We start from the raw sequence: 27,156 nt of genomic DNA, 5'->3' as shown, positions 1-27,156 counted from the left end.
AATAGTGAAGGGGCTGGATAGACAGAAAAGGCAGACAAGCTTATAGCAGGGGCTTCCGCGAGAAGATGGAAGCTGAGAGCTGTGACATTAATGCCATTAACAAAATCCAAATTTAAAATTTACTATGGACAAGCCACTAGTTTCACTTACTCTTGCCCCCGCTCAAACCTTACCTAAAGGGAATAATTAATTTTAATCTTTTTATTCTGTACTAGCTGTGCCCGGCCACGCGTTGCTGTGGCGAAGTCTGGTGGTATGGGAGATAAAGTATTGAGGAATTGGTGGTAGTTAAGGTAAAGGGTAACCGTTTTCCCCTGACATTAAGTCCAGTCATGTCTGACTCTGGGGGTTGGTGCTCATCTCCATTTCTAAGCCGAAGAGCCGGCGTTGTCCATAGACTCCTCCAAGGTCATGTGGGATGACTGCATGGAGCGGCGTTACCTTCCCCCCGGAGCAGTACCTATTGATGCACTCACATTTGCATGTTTTTGAACTTCTGGGTTGGCAGAAGCTGGGGCCAACAGTGGGGGCTCTCTCCGCTCCCCCAATTCAAACCTGCGGCCTTTCGGTCCAGAAGTTCAGCAGCTCAGCTCTTTAACACGCTGCGCCATCAGGGGATATTGTTTCCTAAAGGTTGTGAATATACAATATTTCTGATTGGTTTTTTTTGTCTGTTGGAGGCAAGTATGAATGCTGCAATTAGGCAAAATGATTAGGATGTAATGGCCTTGCAGCTTTAAAGCCTGGCTATTTCCCCCCTGAGTGAATTTTTTGTTGGGAGGTTAGCTGGCCCTGATTGTTTCCTGTCTGGAATTCCCTTGTTTTCAGAGTGGTGTTGTTTGCGAGATTTTATGTGCTTCTACTGTCTGTGGCCCTGAGAAAACAGAGGATTTACCAGACTTTGATGATGGGAATACTTTGTTGGGAGGTGTTAGCTGGCCCTGATTGTTTCCTGTGTGGAATTCCCCTGTTTATTTACTGTCCTGGTTTTAGAGATTATATGGTGCTGCATTATTCTATCCCAGTAATTAGTTCATATTAAAGTAGAATCTCACTTATCCAAGATTCGCTTATACAATGTTCTGGATTATCCAACGCAGTCTGCCTTTTCATAATCAATGTTTTTGTAGTCAGTGTTTTAAATTCATTGTGATATTTTAGTGGTAAATTTGTAAATGCAGTACAGTAGAGTCTCACTTATCCAACATTAACGGGCCGGCAAAACGTTGGATAAGCGAATATGTTGGATAATAAGGAGGGATTAAGGATAACCCTATTAAACATCAAATTAAGTTATGATTTTACAAATTAAGCACAAAACATCATGTTAGACAACACATTTGGCAGAAAAAGTAGTTCAATACACAGTAATGCTATGTAGTAATTACTGTATTTATGAATTTAGCAGCAAAATATCAATGAAAGCATTGACTACAAAAATGTGTTGGATAATCCAGATAGTTGGATAAGCGAGTGTTGGATAAGTGAGACTCTCCTGTAATTACTACATAGCATTACTGCGCATGGAACTACTTTTTCTGTCAAATTTGTTGTATAAGGTCCTTAATTTGTTTAATCGGCTTTTCCTGAATCCCTTCTTTTTATCCAACATATTCACTTATCCTGCCGGCCTGTTTATGTTGGATAAGTGAGAGTCTACTGTATATTGATAATCTTATATTATCTGCTTAGAAGTGGATTATATGAGGCTCCTTCTTCACAGCTTTATAAAATGCACACTGAAGTGGATTATATGGCAGTGTGGAGTCAAGATAATCCAGTGCAAAGCAGATAAGATTATAAATGGGTTATACAGCTGTGTGGAAGGGCCTTGAGTCTACACTGCCATATAATCCAGTGCAAATTAGATAATCTGTGGAAGAAGCCTAAATTTGGCCTAAATCTGCCTGTCCCCTAACTGAACCCTGGCTGTCCCTTTGCTGACAGGCTGGTTGCTAGGCGACCAAGTGGGCAGAGATTAGCCCTCTAAACTGGCAGCAATTGGATAAAAAACAATTATTGCTCTCCCTCTAATTAGGACTTTATTTTTCTTTTCTTTTTGTTGTATCAACCCTGAGGCATGGATGATGGGTTGTGTTGTCAAATTTTGAGGTTGGGGGGCCTGTACTTTTGTTGTTTTGTGAATCGCCGTGATGCCATCACTCTTTTATATATATAGATTTGCACAACTACCTAGGAGTGGGTTGGTAGGCCTGTAGGCCGGGATTTTTTTATTTATTTTCTTCGTGTCAGGAGCAACCGGAGTTGCTTCTGGAGTGAGAGAATTGGCCGTCTGCAAGTACGTTGCCCAGGGGACGCCTGGATGTTTTGATGTTTTACCATCCTTGTGAGAGGCTTCTCTCATGTCCCTGCATGGAGCTGGAGCTATTAGAGCGAGCTCATCCGTGCTCTCCCCGGGTGGGATTCGAACCTGGCAGCTTTCAGGTCAGCAACCCAACCTTCAAGTCATGAGGCTTTTATGGTTTTACTGTATGTATGGGTAAGTGTGTACGTTTTGTATGTTTCATGTGTTTTGATATGGTCAAAATTGACTAATCAATAAAGAGTTGTTGTTGTACTTCTATAGCAGAGGTCCCCAAACTAAGGCCCGGGGGCCGGATGTGGCCCTGGCCCCCGCCCTCAGTTTTATAATATAATATTTTTATAACAGTTTTAATAATAAAATATATTGTATATACATATAATATTGATAAACTTAAGGCCCCGGGGCCAGATGCAGCCCTCCAAGGTCATTTACCTGGCCCACGCCCTCAGTTTTATAATATAATATTTTTATATCAGTTTTAATAATATAATATATTGTATATACATATAATATTGATAAAATATTATAATGTTATACAATAGAATACTAATAATAATACAATATAATATTAATTATATGTTATATATTACATATAATATTACAGTCTAGTGGTATAGTTCACTATAGTAATATATAATGCTAATATTGTGCTATGCTAATAATATAATATATTGTATGTACATACAGCTGCTCTGAGTCCCCTTCGGGGTGAGAATGGTGGGATATAAATGTATCAAATAAATGTAGCAAATAAATAAATAAATAATTTTAGACTCAAGGCTCGCCCAAAGTCTGAAATGACTTGAAGGCACACAACAGCAACAATCCTAATTAACTTGACTATCTCAATGGCCAGAAGCAGGCTCACACTTTCCATTGAAATCTTGATAGGTTTATGTTGGTTAAGATTGTTTTCATTTTTAAATATTGTATTGTTCTTTCATTGTTGTTGCTGTTGTTGTTTTGCACTACAAATCAGACAAATATGCAGTGTGCATAGGAATTTGTTTTTGTTTTTTGTTTTCAAACGATAATTCGGCCCCTCAACAGTCTGAAGGATTGATTGTGGACCGGCCCTCTGCTTTAAAAGTTTGAGGACCCCTGGCTTATAGTGTCTGGATACAGGCAACAAAAGGTTCATGTCTACATTTCAAACATACGTTACATATTAGTGGGTGGCAGCGGAGATTATCTCTAACAGCTCTTAATAGCAAAGATATGAGGGAAGTGGAGAATGACAAAATAATCCGCATCAGAAACATTTTGCAGCCCAGAAGCCTCCTTAATTGAAAATGTTTTTCCCCCACTTCAAAATATTTTCTACAACTACAGAGTATGGGTTCTCAAACACTTGTGTTCCAGTAATTTTGGGTTTCAACTCCAGAAGTCCAAGTAAGCTTGGCCAATGGTCAGAGATTCTGTGAGCACCTGAAAGATCAACTGCTCTTGGCAATGCATGGGGATCCCCAGTTCTTTTTGCCCCAGTAGCCTTTTTCTTTTGCATTTTCCAAAACAAGAAGGATTCCAAATCTTGGTTGGGTTTAAAATAGCTGTGTGTCAGTGGGGAGGAGGGTGAGCCTAGAAGAGCATTCCAATTATTTTAAAGCCTGTCTCAAAATTATGAAGTACAAAGCAACATAGAACAGTAAAGATTTTGTACAACCTTCAAACCTCAGCCAGTTGCCAACTGCTGACATAGGTGAAGATGGCCTTTCAGGTAACCTGAAGTCATCAACCATTTGATGATGAAAATGTAAAACCAGGGCAGGGAAAATGAAATCTTAAAATGGAAAATATATCCATATATTACTTATTGTAGGACAAAGGTAAGACATTGAATTGAGTTCATCAGATCAGTTCAGATGCTCTTTGACACTGTCACCCATATGTCTTAAACTGCTTCATTTAAGTCTTGCTTTAGTTTTTTCTTTATCACTTTAACAACAGCTATAAAATTTAGAACTGATCTTTTTAAATGTGAGGCACAAGTGTGTATCTGCTTCTTTTATACAAATATGGTATGTGCAGACTATTTTTATGATACAACCCCCCCCAAGAAGAGCTTCTGAACATATTGCAAAAGTGTTGGTTTCTTTATGAAATATACTAAAAGATGGAATCAATCAACTAGGTAATCTCTGAATTCACTTTATCCACATTGTTATCTTATCCCAAAAAACTATCTATAATGTAAAGATAAATTGTCTGAAAATTATTATGGAAGAGGAACTCCTTTATCATTTTTTAAAAATGCATACAAAGAAAGATGACTGAAAAACAATTTAGCAGCATTTCATGAGGTAGCTGCTGTACCTGATACATTATACCTGTTTTTTTGGAAATTTTCTTAATGAGATTCTTAGTTTTGAAATCCAGACTACATAAAAGCATTTGTTCTGACCCACAAATGTACCCTTGAATACTGCCTCCAGAGGGTCACATTGTCCATATGAAGAATAAAGATACTAATTAGCTAGAAAATTGGCTAAACTAACCCTTATCTGTCTTCATAGGCATCACACAAATAAAGAGATAAAGCATGTTCTTCACCAGGGGCATGAGACAGTAGAAAAAGAATCTTTATTCAAAAATGTATGCTAAGAAAAGGAAAGGAAATTAAACTAAACTGTGTGCTTAGCCACATTTAGCTCTTTAAAAGTTAAGAATTACACCATAAATGTCTTCTTATAGGGAGCTTCTTCTTATAGAAACCATATACAGACAGTCCCCAAGTTACAAACAAGATAGGTTCTGTATGTTTTTTCTTAAGCTGAATTTTTATGTAAGTCGGAACAGGTACATTTTTTAAGTGTAACTCCAGCCAAATATATCATTTAGCTTTGGATAGCACAGGGAAGGGTTAACAACCCTGTAATGTTTCTTTTACTGTCTCTGCCCCTGTACAGAGGCTTTCACTTCACTTTTTGTCCCAGTGATAAATGGATTTTGAAAAATTTTGATTGTTGTGGAAACAAGGATTGGTGGGAAACCTTTAGTGGAGACACCTTTTCCCCATAATAACTCTTACAAGAGTGGATTTCTCTTCCTAGGGGTAGATTTCTCTCACTTCCTGTGGCTCACCTACATTCCTAACTATGAGTTGTATGTAAGTTGGATGTTTGTAACTCAGGCACTACCTGTAACTCTTTTGTTACACAATTTCACAGGCTACCAATTCATTTCTGGACACAATGCCAAGTCTTGGTCATGACATTTAAAGCCCTGTAGGACTTAGGTCTATAACCTAGTAGTACTAAGACCTACAGGGGGAAAGCTTTCTCTTGCTCCTTCCACATTCATAGAATCACTTGATGAGGATACAAGAAAGAGCCTTTTCAGTGGTGCCTCCCTTCCTCTGGGACCCACTTCTTAGGGAAGTGAGGCTGCCCCCCGCTTGCTCTTCTTTCACCAGTGGGCAAATACATTTTTATTTAAGCATGCTTTTTATCTGTAAGCAGGGGCCTTTTATTGGGATGTTTCAGCTTTTTAATCTTTGTTTTAAGATGGTGTTATATTGTGTATGTGATTATTTTTTAAAGGTCAATGTGAACATTTTAAATTCACTGTTTCTGAGAGCTTGGGTCTCATTTGCGTAAGTAAAATACTTTCATAGGTACTGTTCCATTATCCGGATGGAGGCCAAAAGGGGGCAATAGACAGAGGATGCAACGGGGAGAGTGCAAATCTTTGCATTGTAGTTCCAGTGTTACCAAACTTCTCAAAATGTGTGGCCCACTGGACACGAGGATGTATAAAAAGCAGAACTGTAGGAGTGGAAGGGAAAGACAGAGAGAAGGAAATTGGAAGTTTCAGGGGGTCTTCTTCAATATCTAAGCACCCAGCACAGGGCAATCAACATTAAACTCATTGAAAGCAGTTCAATGGGGTATATTTCTGAGCACTGGATGAGATGTTTAAGTGAATTAATCTTTTGGCCCTAAATTAAAACTTCCAAATCACCATGACCTTCAAAACTCATGGCCTATTGTGAATTATGAAATAAGTATAGAATATTTTCTGGGAGGGAGATAATGGGAGAAGCCAAGAAAAGAGAAAAGAGGGATGGGAAAAATCAGTTAATTGCAGCAATGTATTAAGTAATCAACAATAAAAACATAAGACGGCAAAGGATTTTAAAGGTGTTTCTTGCAGCCTGTTCACTTAAATCAACAGAGGAGCAGAACTGAAAAGAGTTGGAAGGCCCCTGCTCAGGCAGAATCCTTTGAAGACTAAAGGGCCTGACATTCTGCAAGTATCATGGCTACTTACTTAGCCTCCATTCAAATCCGCACATGACTTTTCCAATCCCTTCAAATATTTCTTAGCCACTCTTCTGCTGATTTTCCCACTCTAGAAACACAGACATGTGGTGCATTTTCTCCAGTCCTAATTTTTCTTATCCATACATCTTCTCGTTTTTCCTGCCTTACTGAATCTGCCAGAGGACAAGTCATCTACTCTGTTGAATTCTAATGTCCTAATTTTAATTAAGTTCTTAAAGCAATAGTGGGTAACTGCATGGGGAGTAAAGGGCTGTACCCTGCCACAAAGATCACAATACCACAATTTGGATTGTTGTGGGAGGTGAGGTGTGTTTGCATATCACTGTGTGTTTGAGGGGTATTCTGCATGGTTTTAGGGCTAAGACACCTAAAAACTGCACAACTGGGCAGGCAAGGGGGGGGGGGGGTCTGAGGGAAACCAGCAAACGGCTTTAGGGAAACACAAAAGTGGAATCCACACATAGCCTATGGACAGCATTTTACCCACTCCTGCATTAAAGCACAGGATAAAATGTATAATTAATAGGGAAATTATTGAGTTGTGCTACAGAATATAGAACTTAACAATGGCACACTATTTTCTGGGAAACAGCTTTACTATACAAAAGTTATTCTATATATGGTTTTGAAACTGACTTTTTCACAAGGAAAAATAAAGCACTGTGGGGAATCACCCTTGCCCTTTCAAGGCCAGTTTCATTAATCACAAATGTGACCCTACTTTCCTTGCTGACACCCAAAAAGACAACTACTTCTAGATTGATTTCAGCATATCTTAAAACCTTTGCTCCTTGCAAATGTGAAACATTCATCTGGTGAACTCTCAGCATCCAGAAAACAGAGTCAGCCAAGAAGCTGTGCCATCTGAATTGGGAGAAGCGTTTCTGATGGCACAAAATCAGCTGGACCACTCTGTGTTCTGTTGAATGATTGCTACTGCCAGATCTGAAGAACTGGCCTTGAGTTTTTCTGGGCAGCATTCCATTTTCTAGGACATTTTTCATCCTGAATACAAAAATACCAGGGATAATCTAGAGGGAGTTAAGTGCACTCCCACTGCATGGGAGGCTGAGGTATGCATGCACACCGAGTTCTCTCCAGATTGTACACAGCACTGGAATATAAGGATAAAAGGTAAGAAAGTCTCTTTGCTGAGACGAAAGGTCTACCTAGTCCAGTGTCTTGTCTCCCATAGTGGACAATCACATGATCACAGGGTGCCTACAAAAAGGACATGAGGGTAATAAAAACCCCTACTGTGATTCTCCAACAACTGATATCCAGAGACAAGCTCCTTCTAATCTTGGAAGTAGCATATTATTTTATGTAGTTTTTTTTTCTAAAATTGTCTAGCTCACTTTTGTCCCTGTACAGGATCCAAGGTTATTATCCTCTCCCTTTGGTGCCTACATTAATGCAATGAGAAGGTATGCAAAGGATTGTGTAGCACCTTAGAGACTGAGAGGAAGAAGTTCATAGCCTAACCTTTCACAGACTAGGTCTACTTCCTCAAATGTAACACCCAAATCTGTTTGTATTAGGGAAGCTAAGAATAATGCCATCAGAAGACTCAACTTTATCAAAGTCTACGTTCCTAGCAACAGCATTTAAATGTCTAATATTCATAGTGGAAGCATCCAACAAAGATGCATCCACCATGTTCAGAGAGTAAAAGAATTAGCAGAAGAGAACTGGTAATTCAAATAATGAGGAAGGCAGCATTTCAATATTTCAATGATCAGTATTTTAATTTAGGAATCTATCAAGATCCAAGATCAGTTTCAGTCCCTCTCAGCTCCATAAGAAGTTAGGATTCTTTTGCCCTACAATGCATCTAGTATCTTTGCAATATTAAACAATATTTGCCATTTTGTTGCCTGTTCTCTTAGATTGGTTGTTCATTGTTGCTGTACATAAAATATTCATGTTCTGATGTGAAAGAGTATACTGTAATAAGGAACTTCCTATCGGACACAGCTTCGTAACAGATGGATGATTAGCGAAGACATGTATGACCCCTATGCCCAATAGTATGTAGTAAGTATGTGCTTCTTCCTACCTCCTTGCCCAATGTCACTGGACAGGATCTCCATCAGTCTAACAAGCAAAGACAATGGTGAAGAATGAGGAGATTCATAGTTTAAAATGACATAAAAAGATACATCCCTGGTGCATCCACATCCCCCCACCCCGGTCGCCAAAAAAGATTCCTGCATTCCTATTTAGGGAAACATCAAATGGTTCTGAATCTCATTTGCTTTTCTTTAGATGCTAATCTTCAGGATCTTTCAATAATATCATTATTTATTCTGAGCAAACAATTGCTTTCTTTCTTAAGAGCAACATGGCCAACAAGACAGGACACGGAGACTTAAGGCTGCAGTTCCCATAATTCTCAATATTCACCATTCCTTTTGATTTCTCAGAAATGACAGCATCCCCACCTTTTATGTTGTAACAAAGCTAGGGGGGAACATTTCCTTCCTTCCAGCAGGTGACAAATGAAGAAAATGCTGCAAACCACTGATATATACTGCTGTTCTCCTTTGAATTGTAACTTTGATTCACCAGCACTGAAGATGGAAAACAAATCAGAACTACACATTTGATTTCATCAGTTCAGGCAAGAAACACTTAGTCATATACCATTCTTGAGACCAGAGGAACAAGTATACTCCCACAGTAGCATTTATTTCCCATACAGACGGAAGAAACAGAAAAGTCTATTGCTCTAACTCAAAATACCTCAGAAACTGAAGAAAAAAAACTAAAAATAAGGCTGGTGAAGGGATGTGAGGTAAACTAAGCACACCTAACACTGCTACCTAAATATTCATGTCTTGCAAAACATTGTAATGTGTAATTTTCCTGACCCACTCCTCTTTTCAGTTTCTCATGACATGTAATGAGGAGTTTCAGGTGTATGCATTATGTAGGATCATAATAAGGGAAGATTAAAGCTATTTCTTTCACACAGTGCTCTTGAGCAACTCACACAGCCATCCAAAATTAGGATTTGCTTATGGACATACAATGAAACAACTAACTAAATAACTGACAGCCATAACAGGGTGATTTCAGTCTTCAATAAAAGCAGCCAAAGGGCTGAATGGACAAATACACACACATACACACAAGAGAAAAAGTAGGAGATAAGCAAACAAGTATGTGGGCCTATGTTGTCCCTTGAGTGTTCATCTTATTCCCTGTGTTCTTCAACATATAGATAGAGAGACACCACTTAAAGAATTCATTCAAAGTTTTGGGTTTTGATGTCTCCAGTATAGGCTGTTTCCAACTTTCTCTCTTCTAAATCAAAGGAAGCTGTTCTGTTTTTTTAAATTTTGTGTGATTAAATGCAGGCAAATTAATTGAATCTAACACTAGAAAAGGCAGAGGCTCATTCAAGAGGCAAGTCAGAGGAATAAAAATTTAACTTTTGTAGAATAAGGTCACACTCCCCTTGAAGACCCACATCCTTAGTTTGGGTTTCCTTGTGAATTCAGGAATCTTACAACTAGTGACCCAAACTTCAGCCAGCAGTGCATTTGCATATTTAAGTCTAGTGGGATTTCAGGTCAGTGAATGGAAATCAAGTCCCATTCAGGATTTGATTCTGAATGAGCATGTCAATCTGGCTTAGATCACAGAGTACTGGCTGGATGGGGAGGGGAAGGATGGGATAATCTAATTCAACACTTCTCATCAGATTTTTATGTGCAGTAGCAGGCAACATCTTGGGGTAGAGAGATGGGATTACAGTGATCTATTCTGATTCTATTCCCCTGATCAGGTCCCTATTCAACAGTCTACACGTTTTGAGTGTTTATACCTTAAGGTTGATAGATGGGGCTGAGTAGGGATTTTGTTGCTGTACTACCTATCCTGCTGTTCAATGGTCTTTCCTCCTGATCTAGTTGTAGTAGTCTTGGGGTTGGGCTTCAAGTCTCTGTAGCTAGCAGTGGGGGAGGGACTTCAACATCCATGTCAAGACGACCTTGTCAGGCATGATTTAGGATTTCTTTGTCTCCATGATGACCAGAGTCTGTCTTAAGCGGTAACTGTCCCTACTCACAGTGCTGAGCAAAAATAACAAACATTATTTGTGCTAAATGGGCTGATGGTGATCTTGGTTTCGGTGGTCTGCAGTCTTATTGTCATGAACAGATTATTTCTTACCATAAACACATTGGGAGATGGAACCTCTTCAGGAGTGGAGGACCAATTAAGATGGACCACTTCAGGCTGATAAATCTAGATGGATGCCTGATGGCTCTAGTGGATTTTCCTGTCCCCCTGACAGATGATTCTGGAATGGGGAAATGGTCAGGACCATGGACACCATCACACTTGAGTCTTCTTACAGAATAGAACCCAAATACCCAGTGGTAATTGAAGCAAGTGAGATGGGGCTGAAATTGCATTGGAGGAAGACCTGGAGTGAGTCTTTTGTCAAAGAGAAGCTACAGCCTATTTTAAGGCCTACTCCATGGGATGTTATTCCCTTCTTCTGTCATCAAAAGATCTATTAGCAGAAGCAATGTATCAAAGTTCAGATCCTCTATGTAGCCATCAGTGGAGATTGGAGGAAAGATGGAGAAAACCTTCCCAGTGCACACATTTATTTGAAAAACTCTTCTGTTACTCATGCAAGAGCCCTGTTGCCAGTTCCCTTTTTAGAGTGGCAAAAACATCCAAATCTGCCCACAAGGGCATATCTGATGGATGTTGAAAACATTCTTTTTTTCCAATGAGACAAGCTACGTCTGAGTTTTTGGGTTTCTTGTAACATGGCCTTGCTGTCCTTTCAATAATCTTATCCGAAGAATGTTTGTACAATCTATACACCACTGGATGGCAAGTTGCATCTTTTGTTCACTGTCAAGCTCTTGCTGAAATCTTATATAGAGCTTTGGAAGGTCTGCTGGGGATTCTGTTAAGTCAAGGAGGTGATTAGAGAAGAGAATTCTACAGAGGAGTAACAGGAAAGAGATTTTAACTTTTGTCTTAAAAAAAACCCCAGAATACAAATATAGCTGAATTGGCATTTAACATTTTCAGAACACTGAACTGGCATTTCTGCCCTTCATCTTTCTGTCCCTCAGGAACAGTCTTCATGCTGAGAAAGAATTCCTCCTAATTGCAGTGTTTCCACTGAGAGTTAAAGACTCGAGCAAACATTCCCAACCAGCACCCACAGAGGAACACACTACTTTCCATAATGCTGATACTCCACAACCTTATCTTATGAAAGTATATTCACAATGCAATAAGTTGCTTTGTGTGAATCAGTTCTCATTGTAAAGCCTTTATGTATAACAGGAAAAGATGCAGCTATATGAAATCAACCTTATTTTTAATTCAGAAAAAATGTGATATAGAGACATGGAAAAATACTGGCCTCTACTAATAAAGGATATCTTGAACTGCAGAGGCCTCCCAAGCAGCTTAGCTATTGGTTATGAACTGTGAGAAGAGAAAACATAATCTGGTCACATGCTTCACATTTCTACTGTTTCATTTCTTTTTTCTTTTTCTTTTTTGAATTCCAAATACGCAATAATTTCTGATCTAGCAATTCAGCATACCATCTGGCTACCCCTTAATCCCTACTACTACCATAGTCCAAATTTTTTGAAAAGTATGTCAAATTACTTCATGAGACAATAATCCAGTAGGTCAAGCCTTTTTCAAAAGACACATAAAACAGAAAATAAATTCCAGCAGCACTAAATAAATGCAGCTCATATTCTTCAGTCTCTAGGCTGAACGGATTTCACCTTTTCAAACTGGAAATATATTTAGCAAACCAAATATTTAGCTAACTATTAACAGCTTGGGATTTTTAATATCCGCTCCTTATAACAAATAATCATCTGAACAATAGCCCATATTAAGCCTAAGGTGGAGGCAGGGAGAAATGATAGAGGCACTTCTAAAATTTAATTAAAAATATAGAAGATACAAATCTCTAAACTAATTATGAAGCCCATCATGCACTTTTGTGCTCTGCATATGTCATCTGAAAATAACTTACATTTTAATCACTTAAGTGATTTTAAGTAGAGTGTATTTTAGCAGGGTGAATAACATTTCCTATAAAAAGTACATGAAGAAATTGAAAGCCCCCTTTCTTAACCAGATAACCCACAGCAACACTTGTCATTCTCAGGCAGAGGGTTACTGCAATCGATAAAGATGCTATGAGGGAAATGTTGGTTTATTCACCTGAGGGCAAAGGTGGTGCATTTTTTTTAAAAATACAGCAGAAACTGTCACCTAGAGATGTCAAGGTTGTGATTGAGGGGGGAATAAAACCTGATGATCATATTCCCTTCTCTCACACACAAAACTTTCAATGCCCCTATTTCCAACTAGCACTGGAGTAATATTGAAATATTTTTCATTACACAAGATGCTGTTTATGTCTCCCTGCAGACAAGAACTCATACTCTTCAACTGTATAATCAATCCTAGTTTCAAACACTTCTCGAAGGACAAAATGACAAAACCCAGTAAAGGAGAGGTGAAAAAAGCAAAGGCTGTGGGCAACATCTAGCCTTCAAGGCTGGTTCTGAAAACAATGTGGATCTCCAGGGGGAGGGTAAAAAGAATGACATTTTGGGGCAAAAACATGCCCCACATGCCCCCTGAGAAGGGCAGATTTGGGACATCAACATTAAAAAGCTGGAGGCAAGAGTACAGTGGGGGAGATGGTTCTCAGTCTGTCCCCCTGGCCCTTGTCTATTCCTGCCGCAAAGGCTAATTATACATGCTTTCATAGACCATGTGTCTTAAGGGTGGTAAGGAGTGAAGTCAAATTAACAGTTATAGAATCATAGAATCATAGAATAGTAGAGTTGGAAGAGACCTCATGGGCCATCCAGTCCAACCCCCTGCCAAGAAGCAGGAAATCGCATTCATAGCACCCCCGACAGATGGCCATCCAGCTTCTGTTTAAAAGCCTCCAAAGAAGGAGCCTCCACCACAGTCTGGGGGAGAGAGTTCCACTGCCAAACAGCCCTCACACTGAGGAAGTTCTTCCTGATATTCAGGTGGAATCTCCTTTCCTGTAGTTTGAAGCCATTGTTCCGTGTCCTAGTCTGCAGGGCAGCAGAAAATAAGCTTGCTCCCTCCTCCCTATGACTTCCCTTCACGTATTTGTACATGGCTATCATGTCTCCTCTCAGCCTTCTCTTCTGCAGGCTAAGCATGCCCAGTTCTTTAAGCCTCTCCTCATAGGGCTTGTTCTCCAGACCTTTGATCATTTTAGTTGCCCTCCTCTGGACGCTTTCCAGCTTGTCAACATCTCCCTTCAACTGTGGTGCCCAGAATTGGACGCAGTATTCTAGGTGTGGTCTGACCAAGGCAGAATAGAGGGGGAGCATGACTTCCCTGGATCTAGATGCTATTCCCCTATTGATGCAGGCCAGAATCCCGTTGGCTTTCTTAGCAGCCGCATCACATTGCTGGCTCATGTTTAACTTGTTGTCCACAAGGACCCCAAGGTCTTTTTCACATGTACTGCTGTCAAGCCAGGTGTCCCCCATTCTGTATCTTTGATTTCCATTTTTTCTGCCGAAGTGAAGTATCTTGCATTTGTCCCTGTTGAACTTCATTTTGTTAGTTTCGGCCCATCTCTCTAGTCTGTCAAGATCGTTTTGAATTCTGCTCCTTTCTTCTGGAGTGTTGGCTATCCCTCCCAGTTTGGTGTCGTCTGCAAACTTGATGATCATGCCTTCTAACCCTTCGTCTAAGTCATTAATAAAGATGTTGAACAGAACCGGGCCCAGGACGGAGCCCTGCGGCACTCCACTCGTGACTTCTTTCCAAGATGAAGACGACGCATTGGTGAGCACCCTTTGGGTTCGTTCGCTTAGCCAATTACAGATCCACCTTACTGTAGTTTTGTCTAGCCCACATTTTACTAGTTTGTTTGCCAGAAGGTTGTGAGGGACTTTGTCGAAGGCCTTTCTGAAATCCAAGTATGCTACATCCACGGCATTCCCTGTATCGACCCAACTCGTAACTCTGTCGAAAAAAGAGATCAGATTAGTCTGGCATGACTTGTTTTTGGTAAATCCGTGTTGACTATTAGCAATGACTGCATCTGTTTCTAAGTGTTTGCAGACCACTTCCTTAATGATCTTTTCCAGAATCTTACCTGGTATCGACGTGAGGCTGACCGGACGGTAATTGTTTGGGTCGTTCTTTTTTCCCTTCTTGAAAATAGGGACCACATTCGCTCTCCTCCAATCTGCTGGGACTTCTCCCGTTCTCCAAGAACTCTCAAATATGATCGCCAGTGGTTCTGAAATAACTTCCGCTAGTTCCTTCAGTACTCTTGGATGTAGTTGATCTGGCCCTGGCGACTTGAATTCGTTTAGAGTGGCCAGGTGTTCCTGGACAACTTGTTTCCCTATTTGGGGTTGGATTTCCCCAAATCCTTCATCCATTTCATGTTGCTGAGGTTGAAGATGGCTTTCTTTTTGTGAGAAGACCGAGGCAAAGAAGGCATTAAGCAGTTCTGCCTTTTCCCTGTCCCCTGTCGCCATCACGCCATCTTCTCCTCGCAGAGGCCCTATTGCCTTCCTTTTTCTTCCTTTTTCTACCAACGTAAGCAAAAAAGCCTTTTTTTGTTGTTTTTTATGTCCCTGGCAAGCCTGAGCTCATTTTGCGCTTTAGCCTTGCGAACCTTTTCCCTACAGGAGTTGGCTATACGTTTGAATTCTTCTTTGGTGATTTCTCCCCTTTTCCACTTCTTGTGCATGTCACTTTTGAGTTTTAGCTCAGTTAGAAGTTCTTTGGACATCCATTCTGGCTTCTTTGCACTTGTCTTATTTTTCTTCTTTGTTGGCACTGTTTGCATTTGCGCCTTGAGTATTTCACTTTTGAAAAACTCCCATCCATCCTTAACTCCCTTGTTTTTTAATATTGGCGTCCATGGAATGCCGCTCAGTAATTCCTTCATTTTTTGGAAGTCAGCTCTCTTAAAATCCAGAATGCGTGTTTGACTTGTCTTAGTTTCAGCATTCCTTTGTATCACCAACTGCAGGAGCACATGGTCACTTGCCCCTAAGGATCCGACGACTTCTACTGTATTGATCAGGTCTTCCACATTTGTTAAGATTAGATCAAGAGTTGCTGATCCCCTTGTTGCCTCCTCTACCCTCTGGACCATAAAATTGTCTGCAAGGCAAGTGAGGAATTTGTTGGACTTAGTGCTCTTGGCCGAGCCTTTTGGCAGTTCCCTGTGGTCGTGGGTAATATAGTGTTTGCCAGGCTGTTGTTCCCCTCCCCCGTGGATCTAGTTTAAAGTGCGCCTGATGAAGTTTGTGAGTCTGTGTGCAAAAAGATGTTTTCCTACTTGTGTGAGATGCACCCCATCACTTGCCAGTAGGCCATCCTCCTGGAAGAGTAGACCATGGTCAAGGAAGCCAAATGCTCCTCTTGACACCATTTTCTGAGCCAGTTATTGACCTGTACTATTTTTCCGGCCCTTGTAGAGCCGTGTCCTACAACGGGGAGGAGGGATGAAAAGATCACCTATACAGTTTTAGCTTACTTCCGAGGGCTCGAAAATCATTTGTGATCTTTTGAAAAGTATGCCTAGCGGTGTCAATGGTACCTACATGAATCAACATAAGGTGGGGAGGGTGATGGGGCTTTAGGAGCCTGCTGAGCCTCTGAGTGATATGGTGTATTTTTGCCCCCGGGAGACAGCATGTTTCTCGAGCCATCCCATCCGGTCTGGAAATGATGGCTTCCGTTCCTCTAAGGAGGGAGTCACCTACTACCAAGCCCTGTTTCCTTTGAGGATTGACAGGGTCCCTTTTGTGCAATACAGTGTGTATGTCCCCTGAAGAGTGTTCCTGTTGAAGTGAATTGTGTAGGCGTAAAGTGTTGCCCTCCTCCTTGACATCCCCAGTGCATTCATCAATGACAATCCATTGAGATGTGTCCAAGAGCCCATCACTCTCCCAAGGGTGTTCCTGCTGTGCCTCATCTACGATTGGGGATGGAGCATTTGCATAATTACATAAGTGTGAATGTGGCGATGCACTGTCCCCGTCAGGGCTATCCCCTGTGCATTGATCAAGAGTGGCCCACTGAGTGGTATCTAAGTAACTGTGGTCCTCCTCATGTGTTTCCTGATTATATGTTAATGGTGTGAGAATTTGGAATCTGTTGTGTAAATGCAGCTGAGCAGAGGAGTTCTGCGGAGGCTGCCTGGTCCTGTGTCTCTTTCTATGGGTGACCTCCTTCCAAGCCTGAGAGTTGTCTACCTTTGAGTTGATCTCCCCATAAAGTTCCTGATCATGGTGGTGTTGGTGTGATGCAGGTTGCAGATCTACAGCAGCGTGTTGTGCAGTGTCCAAGAAGAGCTCAAGTGCCTGAATGTCCTTAAGGATCTTAATGCGGGCCTCGAGTTGTTTGATCCTCTGCTCCATCAGAGTAATTTGTTTACACTTGGTGCAGGTGTAGTTGAGTAGTTGTTGTGCAAAGAAGGTGAACATGCCGCAACTTGTGCATGTGGTGGCAAGTATTTGCTGTTGATCCATCTCTTGGTGAGTGAAGTGACCGAGCAGGATTGTGTGTGTTATGGGCAGAATGCTATCCACCTTCCTGTGGTGGTGTTTTTAATGTTGTTTTGTTTATTTATATACTGTAAGAATGTGTTTTAGTGTAGGGGTGGGTTCGCGAGCAGTTAAAAGACAATGGCCAAAAATGAACAATAAATCGAGGTTATTCTACAGCACTGTTGTGCAGGGGCTATAAAGAGGTGATCACAACAGTTGGCTTGGTCGCTGAATATTTCTGAGGGAGCTGCATGCGTTTTTAAAGTGTTCAGCAACACAAGAAGGAAATCTCCAATCCCCTGACAAAATTATATGTAAATGTCGTAAAAGGACTACTAGAATAAATGAGCTGCTAGTGCTGATAATCTGAGCTTCCAGATCCACAGGAAGGATATAGCTAAGTCCCCATTAAAACACAAAGACACACACACACACACACACATGCATGTACAGAAACAGGGGTTGCTTCACAGTCCCAATGCAACAAAACACAATAGTATAAACAGAAAGAGAAAATCAATACAGGTATTATATAACACAAATCTTCAAGGAAATGATCCAGCTACCAAGATGTTTCTGGACTGAAGTGAAGATCCTTGTGATGACATTCAAAGATATAAAAGGTCTGAGACCTTGATACTTGAAGGAGCATTTCTCCTTAAATATTCCTGCCTGAGGACAGCGATCTGTCTCTATTACCCACCACTAGGGGCAATTTCCAGAGAGAGGACATAGGACTGCCTTTGTGGTTATGCCAGCCCACCTGTATAATATCCTCCCTTTGGAAGCCCAAGTGGTACCAACATTGGTTTCTTTTTAGTTTTTAACCTTTTAAAACTCTTTTCTTATTTTATTGAAATTATGTATTGATTATAAATTTGTTTAAATATGTATACTGTTTTTCCAGTTTGCTACCATCAAAAAAATAAGAAAACAAAATAAAAAAATAGAAACAGCTTTTAAAAAATCAAGTACACAGAAAGAAAGCTCTGGGGTTCTCCTCCATATCTCATTATGAAAAAATTAAGAATACATGAGTAAAAGAAGCTGACTTCCAAAAAATGAAGGAATTACTGAGCGGCATTCCATGGACGCCAATATTAAAAAACAAGGGAGTTAAGGATGGATGGGAGTTTTTCAAAAGTGAAATACTCAAGGTGCAAATGCAAACAGTGCCAACAAAGAAGAAAAATAAGACAAATGCAAAGAAGCCAGAATGGATGTCCAAAGAACTTCTAACTGAGCTAAAGCTCAAAAGTGACATGCACAAGAAGTGGAAAAGGGGAGAAATCACCAAAGAAGAATTCAAATGTATAGCCAACACCTGTAGGGAAAAGGTTCGCAAGGCTAAAGCGCAAAATGAGCTCAGGCTTGCCAGGGATGAACTAAGCTCTCACATTTTTCCATTCTACAATGTTTCCTTTTTTTTTTTTTTTGATAAGAATAAATACTGTTCCTAACATTTATTATTTGAGTTGGCATCCAGTGGTAACTGCCCTCTAAGGTAGCACTGGTGGTTTCCCCTCTCAATGGAATGACTCTCAAGTTATCTATAGGTCACATCAAAATCCATAAAACTGCCCTCAGCTGATACATGAGGTCAACTTAATGTATGAGTACAGTATATATAGTAACTTAAAGCAACTAATTAGTATGTAAGGAAAGTGGCTTGTTGTTAGCATATGAAACTGGAAAAGCAGAAAGTAAGATCAATATTCCTCTTTTACACTGGAATTGCTGTGAGTTTTCAGGCAAGTTGTTTGATTTGGTTCCTCAACTGCTAAACTACCAGAGGCCATATCAACAGGCCCTAGATTCTGAGATGTCTCAGCAATTTTTGTTTTCTTACTGCCAAATTCCTTACAAGAAATATAACAAGCAGCTTAAACTGAAGCATCCAGGCAAGATGGCCACAAAAATCAACCAAGTGCCTTTCAAATAACATCATGTCACCTGTATCAGCCACTGGAGCCAAGCTCTGCCATAGATTGATCTCCTGGGATGTAATTCCACTTTGCAAGTGAAGGTCCATAAACAACACCACCAAAAACAAAACCAAGAGACTCACCACATGAGAGTTGTAGAAGCAAGTTTGAAGAGATTTCATAAATCGCAAAACCAGTTTATTTAATACTTAGTTGCTTAATTGTATAATATTAGTGTCTTGCCTCATATAATAATTTGCAGAAGAACTATTTGGAAGACTCTAAGCAATTGCCCTAGAAAATGTAGCAGGTCTAAAAGGATTCAAGATATTAATGCTTGTTTTAACTGAAGGAGAGTGCTCTCAGGTGTCACAAAATTCAACTACATATTAAAGATGGCTACCTTCTCACTATGATAAGCATACTAAATCTCAGTACATAATTTCTATTTTAATAAAATATTAGAATTGTGAGTAACTTTGATGATTGCAATCTTGTTCAGGTCTATTAGGCTTGGATACTTGCATTCAAAGTGAAAGTTAAACATTTCTTAATTTATGTTAGCATGACATAAATTAAGAAATTGGATTTTGAATAGCACAGTAGAAAGAAAATATCCAGCAAAAGTCTATGTCGAAAGGTGCCAGAAAAGCATCTTAAATGTAATATTTTCATCTTTTACCATATACATTTGTGTCAATAAATGTGATACTACAATCTCAAAAGTCTGATTTTAGTAACACTTAAGGCATTTGATCTTGCTGAAAAATTAATGACAACAACAGTGAGTTTCTGCTTTGTAACTCCTTCAGAGCATATAATTTTGGAACTGTAAATTCATTTTCAGGAACAAGAAACAATAATAGGTCTCTATGCTGGCCCAAATGCACAATGGGCATATTTCACGTTTGCATTAATTCCTGATAAAATCTCAAGCAGAACACAAACAAATTGTATAAATATTACCATGCAATTAGCATCATTATTAATTATCTATATTGCTAGATAGCAAACAGAAGACTAAATTGAAATGAGCAGATTCTACTGAAATAATCATGTTACCAAAAGATGTTACTAAAATTATCAGACTAGTGCACTTTTTGCCAGTGCCATCTTCCTTAATGTATCTTATCCTAAAAAAGTAAAAAAAGAATAGTGAACTTTTCCTCATGACCCATTTACTCACTGCAATGGTCAGAAATCTCACCTCCAGCTCCTGCTCCCTTTGCAAGGCAAACTGTTTGAAAGATTTGACAATAAGTCCAGCATTGGAGCAATCATACACGAAAATGGAGGGGCTGCCCATCCATGTCTGTAGGTCATATATGGATAATGGGATGTATTGAGTGTAGTTCTGAAAAGACAACAAAAAGGACATGAATTATATTTTATATTGTATAATTCTTAATGATACACAACATATTTCTTTCATTTATATTTGAATACAAAATTCTGCACAGCATAATTCTCAAATTTTCCTATATTGTTTTCAGAACACAAAACAATGTATTCCCTTAGGAGAAATAGCATGCAAATGTTTACCCATTTTTAAGGGCAATTTCTCAAGAAGAAACATTTGCAAATTGTTATATAGATGGAAAAACTGAATTTTTGCTTGAAAAATTGAAACATTACATAAAATGAAGCAGTAGGTCTAATATCCATCCCTACTTTTGCCAGGGATATATAGCAGTAGTGAACAAGTTGCTACTGTGTTCAAGGTCTATTACAAACAATTTCAACAACAGCAATTGCTATGCTGTTTTTTATCACCCATGTCATCAAATAGTTTCTTTATACACCATAAATTTGTTCAGAAGTTTGAAGTGAACTACCCAGTTTTTTTCTAATATTAATATAACTATACCTGTAATGTTAATACCAAAGAAAGCTATAGTCACGGAAATATTCAGGTCCAACTAGACTTAGATATTAAGATTCTGATTCATCCAAACTCTTGAGAAAACATGAAGAAATTGTATAAATTACACCAAAATGCTTTCTGTTGCTTGTGGCTTATACAAGGGACATTCCTGTAAATGTTTCGTAGTAGGGTTCACACCCAAACTACTTTCACAATGTACTGTCTGGATCACTAGCTGTATACTGCTCTCAGAATGGCAGTTCTGAAAACACTATTACAAGCACAGTCACAAGGGAATACTGGAACAATTAATCAGAAATGTCTCTTGTAAACACAAATATAGCCAAGTATGGGGGCTGCACAAGAGTGCTTGACTTGTACAAATCCCATTCATTTCAAACAGTTGTGTGTGGGAAGCATGCCTGGCAGAGTGTACACTCTATAATTAATCATTAGGTTTGCACTGAACATTAAACATGAGGACAGATTGTGGCCTTAGGCAAGCAAAAGAAAAAAACAACCCAAAAAGCCTCTAATGTGATTATTACATCTTTTTTAAAGTTGTTTAAAACTTATCATAAATAGATTTCTTTCATAAAGCATGTATCAATTTCAAGTTGATGAAATGTGTTTGTTTCATAGCTTAGGTCTTAATCCTAAAAAGCATCCATTAGCAAACAACTTGGTTTCACCCAGTTCTCCATGTTGACATGTTTTCTGAAAACATGGACTACAGATTTATCAGGCCCATTTAAGCACATTCTGATGATGCATTGGAGGAGGGCGAGCAGCAGGGATGCCGAATGGAAAGGAACATGACTCTCTCTCACCCCACCCGCACCCCTTTTTGCTGGTAGAAGTTCCTTCAGTAGTTTAAACTTCTTGGATCGCGCCATCAATCTGAAAATTTTTCACAGCCATAATACAAGGTGATAATCTCAATTACAAAGCAGTATATTTCACAATGACAACATGCTACAGTTACAGCCTGTTTTCTCAAATCGTTGGTACCGATGAATGATCTTTGGCACTGACAGATCAATGACAAAACACCGATGACACACATGCTGCTCTGTAATTATAGATTCAGTCTTGCTGAACTGCAGGACACAAAATCCCTTAGGATGTGGAGTCATCAACTTGTGAATGACTGAAACTAGGGGCTGTTTGTGTGCTGTGAAAGGCATCTAGTGGTAATCGTTTGAAATTCTGTGCCCCACTCTTTAAGGGGTAAGGGTTTCAAGAGAAAGAGTTTGTGGTTGTAGAGATACAGTAATCCTTTGAGTCCACCCTATATTTCAAATCTATTTGTCTACCTGGAAAAACAGGTGGAAAAAATAAGTTGGAAAAAATGTAACCTTTTCACAGCTTTCTGTGTTGTTGTTCTCAGTGCTCTGTATCATCTTATTTGAAATATAAGCCACTGACAGTCACCTGAACTACTGTAAAAGAAGAACAACTTGAATTGTGCATCTGAAAAAAAATGTGTGACTTAATGGAAGTACTGGAAACAATGGGGGATGCCCATCCTTTGTTTCCATGAAGTACATTAGCATTTAGTAGTTGTCTTCCTTTGTTTGCCAAGCTGCAAAATAAAATTAAAGCACTGAAAATCTTCAAAGGAATGGCAAATCATTTTATGCTGCAGTACAACATCAAACTGTTGCAGTAAAGATACATGTAGGTGGGAGGTATCACAGCAGTACGTTTTCTGCAATCCCCCTTTATAGTACAGTCATTTTGAAACACTCTGTATTTTTGCACATATGTCCCTCCTACAAGTTAATACTCTGAAAGTACAGGACACAAATAAGACAACACTTTTCAGACAAAACAGACATGTCTACTATTCATTTCCTTCCCAAGGCAATGAAATCCCAGGATAGGAGAAAGAAATGGAAAACACATTGCAATTGCCTCCTTTTCTTATGCTAAATAAATATATAGCAAGAAACCAGGTTTTCACCCCAAATAAATGAACAGAGATGCATTGCAGATTATTTATTTATTAAGATGCTCTTTATCTGTCAAGCTACATTAAACATCAAAAGATAGGGTTGATTTGCAAGGCGGCACTAGAAGATTAAGATAGCCACAACAGCACTTATACCAAATATAAGAAGAATGATGAAAAATTAAAGAGAAAAAAATGAAGCACAAGTAAGAGGAGAGTAGAGGCTGCATTTTTTTTAAAAACAAGAAACTAATTTAAGAATTAGTTTTTAAAAGTGACTCATTCAAATTGTGCCACACACCCCTATTTTAGTTGAGTCCCTGTGGAAGCTCAGCTCTGCTTTGTTAACCAAAGCAACTGAGATCTGGCTTTTTGGCTGAATCAAATCAGACTCAAATAATACTTCCTGAAGGGTTTATCCTTTTTAATCTATGTATCAGAATATATTAATCTTAATCTCTCATAAATATAGCACTAACAGTAAATATTGAGTGCTTGGACTTGAATACTCACTGGGCTTCCAGTGAAGGGCAAAGAGATAATATGAAGTCTCCTATCACGAGCAGCTATTTCATAGCTGGAAAGAAGCTCATAACTAGAGTGTGATTATCAAGGACATTTTAGGGACAACAAGTTGTATGTCCATCCAAATACTGTATAGTCAAATCAGTTGCTGTGCCATGATTGCACTGTCACTAGATTTCAATCTAAAAACCAATAAGGCCAGTGGGAGAAATTTACTTTCCCAAAAATACTGCCTTAGCGCAAGAAAAGTGGCATTTATCCTATACTTGAAATCTCAACATTTTCACTTATGCAGAACATTAAACATGTTTGGGAGCAGAGGACAAAAGCAATTTAAACAAATTTCCCTAATACATGAATATTTATTATTTGCAGTATAGCATGAATATTTATTATGCCTAAGCTTCTATGGGCTGGAGTTCACTTTATCATGATGAAGTGGAGTTCAGTCTACAGAAGCTTAGGCTACGATAAATGTATTTGGTCTTGAAACTGCAGCAAGTAGTCTTATCGAGTTGCAGCAACAGATTCTGACATAGATTACAGTATACCCCTCTAGATACGAAATCCAGAATACTACTTTTTGTTACTCCTGCAGTAAGAAAAAGGCAGTTTAAAACATGTTAGCTCTACTACTCCATGCCAAATTCTAAGAATTATTGTTGCTGTTAACTCCTGCTGATTTCAATTTATGGTAAACCCCAAAGCCACCCAGTCATCAACAGCTTGGCTCAGGTCTTGCAAACTCAGGACCAGGGCTTCCTTGGTCACATTTATCCTTATGGAATGTAGTCTTCTTCTTTTCCTATTGCCAAGCCTTGTTGTGTTTTCTAGTGAGTCATCTCTTCTTAAGATATGTTCAAGTACAAAAGTCTCAGCTTAGTCATCTTAGCTTCTAAGTAGAGATCAGGCTTGACTGGCTCTAGGACCCATTTCTTTGTCAACTAGCAGTGCACAATATATAAAGAAATCTTCTGCAGCACATTTCAAATGCAGTTTTGGGGGTCTTATCAGTTTCTTTCTTTTCACTGTCCATCTTTCGCATCAATATACAGAAATTGGAAATACAACAGCATGGACAATCCTGGCTGTGGTATTCAATTATATCACTTTATACATGAGGATCTCATTTAATTCATTAATACTTGCCCTTTAAAGTCTCAGTATTCTTCTATTTTGACTATAGTCTCCATTTTGATTACTGAGGTGCAGTAAAGAAATCTTTCACTATCTCAAGGTGTTCATTGTATATTTTAAAGTTATCCAAATAATCACTTTTGTTTTCTTAATGTTCAGCTGTAAATCTACCTTACCACTATCTACCTTGACTTTCTTCAGTAGCTGCTCCAAGTCCTTACCATTTTCTGCTAGTAGTATGGTATCATTTGTATATCTTGAGTTATTAATCTTTCTTCCTCTGAATTTCATGTCTTCTTTTTCAGGGTATTAACCTGCTTTATCGTCCTTTCTGTTTAACTTATATGTCGAGTATATTACACTTTTACTGTACAGGTCAACAGAAAGAATAAAATGCAGCCTTCCTTGTCCCCCATCTGGAAACAATTCTGTTTATCCATATTCTGTCCTATTTATTTAAGAGTGATCCATAGTTTTTCATTATCTGTACAATCATAGGCTTTGGAATAATCTATTAAGCGCAGGGTGATTTTCTGATGAAATTCTTTGGTATCTTCCATTATCCAACATATGTTTGCAATACGATTGCTAGTGCTTTTAACTAGTCTGAATCCAGCTTGGACATCTGGCATATCTTGTTCTATATATGGTAAATGTTATAGAATCTAGAGCATCACTTTATTTGCATGGGGAATTAATACACACCCTTAATACATTAAGACATGTATTGTTATACTGTTCTTTCTACAATGGCTTCCGACCTATTTTTATCCACCCAATTCTACAAAAGCTTTCCTGATGAGTTTTACATACATTACTTGCTGACAGATCAGAATCCAATGGTAACCATTAAAGTGGCCACCTTTTGTGATGCAGTGCTCGCTTGTCACCAAAAAAAGTCATGATAAACTTAAGGGAATTTTTAACTGTATTTAATAAATATTTTTATAATCTTGTGATTAATAATATTTGTTTGGTTCAACTTATTTTTGTTTGTTTGTTTGTTTGTTTTATATCTGATCTGTTGATCAGATGCAGTCCTCCTATGGTTGCATTTGCAATCCTTGGTGTCCCTTTTCTTAGCAGGGATTGTAATATATATTGTTCATGTCCAGTTTTTAGGCAATTCATTTGTTTCCCACATTTATTAACAGTTTTTAGCTAGAATTTGAATGGATTTTGTCTCTGTGGCTTGAAATAGCTCTATTGGTATGTCATCTGTTCCTTGTGATTCATTTCTCCTGTGCTTTTAGTGCTCCCCCATTTCACTTTCCAAAATTCCAAAATCATTTGAAGGGTTCACCTTCAAATGATTATTCCCAGAATAAGCCTATCATCCTTTCATCTTTTTGATATGGTTCTTCAAATGCATTTTTATTTCTTCTTGATTGTGTAGCCTGTTCACTGAGGATCATATGGCATACCCACTCAATGACATTGGCACGTTCCACATGCTCCGCACTGAGTCTAGGCTTAGCATTCAGTTCCTTGGGAGGTGCTAAATATCTGGTAAATTTAAACATCCCAAAATTCACCATGCTTTTTGCAGAGCCAGATTTAATGTAATCAAATCAGCCATGCTAGAGGGTCGATTCAAAGGGATTGAATATAAACTCAGAGTATGCCCCTGTGGGAAGGGTATAGTCGAAACTATAACACACATGCTTTTTACTTGTACAATCTACAAAGATGACAGACTGAGGATAATATCCCCTTTACTTACTAAGTGGCCAGGAAGAACCTTACAATTGTACCTTAGTTACCTACTGTGTGACATTGACAGAAAGGTGGCTAAATTCTTTTTTGCAGCAGCTGCAAGTGCTTCATGAACAACTTGTAATGGTGGAAGAGTAATAATGAGAACTCAGGGGACTTAATCTAGAACTTTAACTAGTCCTATGATACAAAGACAGTCATTCAAGTTGGTAGAGATTGGAGATATCTATTATCGCCAAACCATAAGTCAGAACTTGATGTTATTTAGGATTCAAATTTTGTAATACTGTAATTTGTAATTACATGTTTATTTATTTATTTATTTATTTTTCAAACTTATATGCCGCCACTCCCCTAGGTCTTGGGGCGGCTTGTAATGTTGTAATATATTCCCACTTGATTTCAAATGTTGTAATAATTTATTCCCACTTGACTTCAGCCGAAGGTTTATTGACTGTAATAAAGGCAACTGACTGACTGACTGGCATACCCACTCTGGGCTTAAGTTCCCATTTGAGTTCTTAGATCTTGTGCAAGTGGACTCTTTTCTACTTTTTTGTTGTCATTTTCTATTTATCTGCATTGTTATCAATGTAGTTTTCATTATCTCTACACACAAGTAGCTAAGCAGTTGCATTCAGGGTTCTGACTCCATTGCTGTCTCCTTTTACTTTTGCCTCTTATCTGTCATCAACTGCTTCAAGAATTTCATCTGTTATCCATTCTTTTGGCTTCAGACAGAGCATTTTTGCATTCTTTCCTTACAATGTCCCTAACTTCAGTCCATAGTTCTTATGGCTCCAAGTTAATAATGATTAACAGTGTGAAAATAATTTTATATTATCT

At 38.8% G+C, this 27,156-nt stretch overlaps 1 protein-coding gene across 5 annotated transcripts in view; it reads right to left on the bottom strand.

The window, feature by feature from the left end:
• rptor (regulatory associated protein of MTOR complex 1) overlaps positions 1 to 27,156 on the bottom strand; it is a 460,420-nt gene that overhangs the window by 280,049 nt on the left and 153,215 nt on the right. For all 5 annotated transcript variants that reach the window (XM_062970816.1, XM_062970817.1, XM_062970818.1 and 2 more), the window contains one exon: positions 20,322 to 20,468. In XM_062970816.1, the coding sequence (XP_062826886.1) occupies positions 20,322 to 20,468 (147 nt within the window). The remainder of the gene's footprint in view (positions 1 to 20,321; positions 20,469 to 27,156) is intronic.

This window comes from Anolis carolinensis, chromosome 2, assembly GCF_035594765.1.
Source record: "Anolis carolinensis isolate JA03-04 chromosome 2, rAnoCar3.1.pri, whole genome shotgun sequence".
In the NCBI taxonomy this organism is placed as follows: Eukaryota; Metazoa; Chordata; class Lepidosauria; order Squamata; family Dactyloidae; genus Anolis; species Anolis carolinensis.
This window is presented reverse-complemented; position numbering and strand designations above follow the sequence as displayed.